The sequence below is a fragment of the Quercus lobata genome, chromosome 4, assembly GCF_001633185.2.
Source record: "Quercus lobata isolate SW786 chromosome 4, ValleyOak3.0 Primary Assembly, whole genome shotgun sequence".
NCBI lineage: Eukaryota > Viridiplantae > Streptophyta > Magnoliopsida > Fagales > Fagaceae > Quercus > Quercus lobata.
The window spans coordinates 67401858-67408343 of record NC_044907.1 but is presented as its reverse complement, the minus strand read 5'-3'; the positions used below and the strand labels follow the sequence as shown (position 1 = coordinate 67408343).

Here is a 6486-nt window from a genome sequence, read left to right as displayed (position 1 = left end):
ACAAATTATGTCTAGAATTATGACTGCCATAAATTATGTCTAAGAACAAATTATAGAGAACTGGTTTTCCATATTTGATGAAACTTTCAGCGATTGAAACTTCATCTTGTTCAGAAATGGTTGATAAGTGTTCTTGTCCAACACCTTTGACTCCGATGTACAACTCTAGCCCTGGATACCAATACTCTGCATTCTATGATCTGAGATTCTACATTCCTTAACTATTCAATTTTACCAATATTGTCGTCTATTCAAATGGATATACCTGCGAATTATCACAATCAAATCAACTAAGACGTAAGAACATTATTCAAAATTGTTATGCATTAGTCACATAATTACATCATGTTAGTCAACAAACCTAGATTGTGGAGCGAGAAGCAGCATCGACCAAGTTATAGTTTGCCATTTTTCCGTCATCCCATGTTCCAAATTCCATGTCGCAATTTAGATAAACTGAGTTTCACTTTAATAGTAGTGAAATTTTTTTCTTTTCTTATAAAACAGCCAAAGTTTAAAATGGGGGAAAAAATCAGACACATGACACAGTGCAACTAATTGAGCATAAAATAAAATGCTAAAGTGTGGAAAATGATTTTATCCATTAAAAATCATAGTTTCAAAAATAATAATCCTGGAAGTTTTAAAAAATAACAAATTAAATCCTATAAGTTCAAAAGTGATAAATTTAACCTCAAGTCCTGAAAATGAACAAATTAAACTTCATAGTTTTAAAAGAGAATTTTTTTAATCAATCTAGCAAATTAAATATTAAGATTTCAATAATTTATAACCTTAAACCCTATACCTTTCTGGTTTAATTTATGTGGCATATATACTGTGACAATATGTACCAATGGATTGTGCTAGTAACATGGAGTTGGTTCAAGTAAAATAGGATCCAAAAGATCTCCTATTGAGCCAGGATAGTGAATGACACCAAGACCAACAAATTATTTCTTTAAAGATGCAATCATATACCGAGTAAGATTGGTCGACATAGATGTCAAAACTATCGTATTCTAATCTTCTTGAGTGGTATAAGATCCTTCTGTCTCAAACAGTTGACCAGTCGTATGAAATGGTTCTGAATTCGTAAGTTCAATGATGTTTTCTAGCCAGCCTTTGAAATCCTAAGCTTATATGTAGTCCTGCACTTTCAGTTTAGGAATGTTTAGAGATATTCAAAAAATACTGGAAAAACTTTCATTGAACTAAAACTTAATTATTCCGTTTAATTCAACACCCTTGAATACTAGCTTTAAATTATCAATTTAAAAAGAAATATAGTCCACTCTTTTATAATCCTACGAATTTATAATTTTTTTAAAGATTAATTTTCTCAAATATCTCAACAAGTTTTGATAAAACATTGAATCATAATGATTTTGGAATCATAATATTTTGAGTTATTAGTTAAAATTTCAAACTTCATTTTGATTATATGTATCAAATCATTTTAAGGGAATGATCCATAACTTCGATCAAGATATATTGTATACAATTTTTTTTTTTTTTTTTTTTTTTTTTTTTTTTTTTGTGAATGAAATATAGGTGATAGAGCATTTATTATGCTTTTTGTGAATGAAAAATTAGTTCCATGCAATGATGGTAGGAGTTGAAGAAAAATGGTTCATTTTTCATGCAATGATGGTAGAGGAATAGTTGATGATGCGCATGTAACAAAGGTAATACAATGCATTTTTATGTTATCACGAGTCTTTAGGAGACAAAGGGCGAGGAGAAAATATTGTAATATCATGTTTAGAAGTCCCTACTAAAAGTGGGAAAATATTGTAATATCATGTTTTAGAGAGGAAATTCCATTTTTCTTGTTTGTTCCCCAATCAAAAAGAAAAATACCTCTCTCTCTCTCAACATATGTGAAATATTTTGAATCCTACAAGATTACATCAATGCCATCCTTATGAGACTTCATTCATTATTTATCATGATTCAAGGATCTCTTGAAATTACGAGGCCAATGAATATGTTAAGTTAAAATCTTTTTTCCTTCACCAACATGCCTTGGGACTATTATTTTAAGTTAGCTTGTTTTGATGTGGAATTGACCCGAGTTATCAACAAAGAAAATAAGGAATATATAACCAATCACGTCAGGGAATGGGTTGATATAATTTCCATCACTATGCAATAGAAAAGAAAACGAAATTAAAAAGAATATCAACTTGACATAGCCTATACTAATTCAAAAGCTACCTTTTTTTTTCTTCTTTTGAACAAGACTCAAAATAGATTATATATCACGAAAATGATATTAAAACAAACATTCTGCACAAATGCTTTCTTCATAGATTTTGAAATTACAATACAAAACAAAACAAAACAAATTTTCATACATCTAACTCCAGGGCCTTATCTTCTTCTTCTTTTCTTTTTTTTTTTCTTTTGATAAGTATCATAAAAATTTTATTAAAAACACACAGCCCAGTACATAGGATATGTACAAAAAGGCAAAAACATCAAGAAACCAAATTACAGTGATCTAGCAACGCAGGAAGGGAAATACAAGAAAAAGATGGTAAAACAAGACACCATTCGAGAAGAGTAAAAAGGATGAAAGACTTAAGCTCAATAATGACTTCAAATCCAATTGCTCACTTACAATCATGACTTCACAGGCATTGAACAAGAGATATAAACATTAACTCTAGTAATCGTGCAACACAAGTACCAACTCAAATCCACTTCTTTCAAGTCACTTCTTCACATTAAACAAATTATCCCACTCCAATTCATAGTTTTCTTGACATATATCAAACCATTGTTCAACATTCAGTCTTTCAAAGTTCCACAATTTTACCCACCCAAGATATTAACATAGCATTTTATAATAGGTACAACGTACACAAGAACATTTTTGTTGACATCATGCAGTTTATGTCATTAAATCCCTCTGTTCAGAGGGTAACAAGCCAAAGAAAGGTATTATTGTTAGGCACCCTAGTGAACTTGATAAAAGATCTTTGAAAGAAAGTGACTTATTGAAATCAAAGGTAACAAAGAAGAAAATACCTGAGTCTAAAGTGCTCAGCTAGGCATCAAAGCCTACATTCAACTAACACATTTTCTTAGCAGAGGGGCCCATTGGCACCAACCTTCAAGAAGCTGAGTGATTTTAGAGACTTAAAACCCCTCGAAGTTTGTCATTTTCACTGTAGCCCCTTGAAATATTCAGGCTAAAAGAACACCCAAAAGTTTCAAAGAGTAGCACTTCACCTCTCTTTGTCAATTAACCACTACGAAAATTAACAGTTAATAGTTACAAGTCACACAACTATTCAATGTTTTTTGGACATATAGTGTCCCTAATATCTACTAATGGACAAGTTTGCCCTCCCAGATGTACTGTAGAAACTAGAAAGATGATTCTATACACTTCCTAAAAGAGTTTTAGGCCCTCCAATAGAAGTTTGATCCCACCAACCCCACCTGGAGGCTTTCCATAATTATCCATGATTCTTGTTAGATGGGTAGAATTTTTTTTTTTTTTTTTTTGGGGGGGGGGGGGGGGGGGGGGGGGGGGGAGGTTAACAGTGTTACTAAAAGAATAGAACTAAATATAAACTGTAAAGGGTAACTACATCTTAGTAATTACAGTGCCAAACTTAATAAATAGTAAGTTAAGAATAGTGAGCAGTCTCTCACATAAGCATTTAGTATATTACCTATATTGAATGGAAAACTCCAAATTGATTCTAACCAAATAATATCTCATAACAAGATGAAAGTCTAACTTAACAAATAGACAACCATAAATATAAAGTATTAAAAGAGATGCCTAACTAAAATCACAGTGCCAATCAGTGACAAAAGGCTCTATATATATGCTGATCTAACTTTTGTTGTCTAAGCCGAAGCCTGAACACAAACAAACTAACAGTTGATCTGCTCTTCTAGAGAGTGGGTCTTGCAGTAAGTGCCTTGTGTCTATAGAATCACAAAATGCATACACTGACAATAAGGCAACCTGCCAGCAACTTCTATTGGAAAGCTTAAGCACAATCTACCGTGCATAGGGATGGTAACGACTACTGCCACCATAACCTGCCCTACTACCATACAATCCTCCTGGCCCTCCATAACTAGCACCAGGGGAGCCTGAACCACCATAACTTCCATAGCCCCCACTTCCACGTCCATATCCACTTAATCCACTCCCACCATATCCCCCACCAAGGCCTCCCATATAGGAATCATAGCGACTAGAATAGCCAAATGATGACTCTCCCTGATAACCACCGAAACCAGCACCACCAAAATCTCCATAACCACCACCAAAATCATTACCACCACCATACCCTCCATAATTGCCAAGCCTACCACCAAAACCGCCAAGTGATCTATAAGAAGTAGGGCCATAACCACCACTTCCAAAGCTACTATAAGAGTCGCCAAATCCACCAAAATCTTCATTGTATGAACGTGCCCTAGAGTCTCTACCAAATGCAGGAGGAACATGTGCTGGGTTTGAGGCTTTCTTTGGTTCAGCCTTCTTGATCTCAACCTACAACAAAGAAGTGAGTTAACCTATCTTTTGCCAACATTAAATGAATTTTGAGAGCCTGGCTTGAGAAAAGAAGAAAGCTGTACTGAACTGCATTTAAATTGAAAACCCAAAAAAAAAAAAAAAACCATAAAACCCCACAGGATCTCTAAAAAATGCATTATATCAGAAATTGGTAAACAACAATCATAGTAATTTCCACTAAGAAAACTTTTTGAATTACAACATTTTGTGGCTGCTTTATAGATAGCCGAAATATGACCGTATGCATCCCTTAACACGTAGAACCATTGCACAAAACTCACCTGTGTACCTTCCATATCAATCATATTGCCGTTTGACAGAATATTATCAACAACTTTTTCACTGTCAAATATAATAAATCCAAATCCACGAGAGCGTTTAGTCACATGATCGCATATAATCTCATGTTCCACCACCTTTCCATACTTTGAGAAGAAACTCTTGAACTCATCTAATGTCAAAAAAATATGAAATAAAAGGAATGAGAGAAGAACAAACCCATCAGTCTAGTTACAACAACAAAAAATTTTAATCAAATGCTAAAAGTTCAATCATCAGACCTTCACTGACTGTAGTTGGAATCCCACCAACAAAAATTTTCTTTGTTTTGATATCATTAGCTTGTGCAGAACCAGAACCTTTAGGAATGGTTCTTTTGATCTCAACCTGGTCCAAAATTCAAATTCATTACATATATCACAATCAAACACCTCAACAATTATCCACCCAAAAAACAAAATTATCACTGCAATAGAGAAACTACAATGCAGCAAACTTTTAAGAGGATCTCAAACACACACATACATATAAAATTTAATTATTTGTTATAGACAAGAAAACAAGTGGAATCGAGCTATTTAAGAGAACATAGAATAACCTGCTTGCCATTGATGACATGGGTCTCTTGGATCATCTGGTCAACAACAGAAGGATCCTCATAGGTTATGAAACCGAAACCCCTTGGTCGATGTGTGTGCCGGTCTTTCATGATAACAGAATCTGTTATCTTTCCATACTTCTCAAAGTAACTCACAAAGGTTTCTGAACTCAATCAAATACCAACAAGAGCTACATCATATATATAATATATCAAGTATTCAAATAATACCCATCAACAGAAACAAACACGCAAAAAACAGTAACTTTTCACACACAACAACAATAGCAAACCCCCCATTACAGATTCAAAAACACCCATCAAGAGAATCATAGGAAAGAATAGAATGCTCTCTCTTACCGTAGGTGGTGTCCTTGGCTAAGCCTCCAATGAAGATTTTACTGCACCAAAATAAAACAAAAAAGAGAAAGAAAAAAAAAATCAAAACCCAGAAAAACCCATTAACCATTGGCCTAGCTCATAGACATTTATAGCACAAAGAGAGAGAGAGAGAGAGAGAGAGAACGAACCCAGGACTGGCACCATCGCCGTAGTGTGGGTTGTCGTTCCTCCTGGAACCCATGGGGGTGGTGGTGTTAAGGTTCGAGATTGGATGTGCGTGTGCGTGTGCGTGTGCGTGTGCGTGAGAGAGAGAGAGAGAGAGAGAGAGAGAGAAGTATGAGATCGAGATTTGAGAAATCGGAAAGAGGGTCTTAAACCATGGTCTTGAATGAACTGGGCCTAATTTAGAAGAATCTCTAGTTCAGTTAGAAAAAGCAGAAAAGGGGGGCCCAACTACCACTAGGCCTTTTTCATCATTCCATATGTGAAGGAATAGTTACATTTTCATGTGGGCTTGGGTCACATACCCATCAAGGCCCACAATATTACAACCAAAGATTGTGATTTGACCAATCTCAATCAACCCATGTCAACACAAAGTTAAGGATTGGGTTCAGTGTTTAGTTGCATTAAATTTATCCAGATGATGATATGTATTCATTTCTATACTTGATGATCATACAACCATAAATCTTCATCAATTGCTTATATAAGA

At 34.5% G+C, this 6486-nt stretch overlaps 1 protein-coding gene across 1 annotated transcript; it reads right to left on the bottom strand.

The window, feature by feature from the left end:
* Nucleotides 1-3670: 3670 nt before the first annotated feature.
* LOC115983215 (heterogeneous nuclear ribonucleoprotein A2 homolog 1-like) lies at nt 3671-6117 on the bottom strand. Its single transcript, XM_031105857.1, has 6 exons — nt 5960-6117; nt 5790-5830; nt 5430-5593; nt 5113-5218; nt 4834-5003; nt 3671-4528 (listed from the first exon to the last, which is right to left on the bottom strand). Exons 1-6 carry the CDS (start codon nt 6010-6012, stop codon nt 4028-4030), a joined length of 1035 nt encoding a protein of 344 aa, XP_030961717.1. The 5' UTR covers nt 6013-6117; the 3' UTR covers nt 3671-4027.
* Nucleotides 6118-6486: the final 369 nt, after the last annotated feature.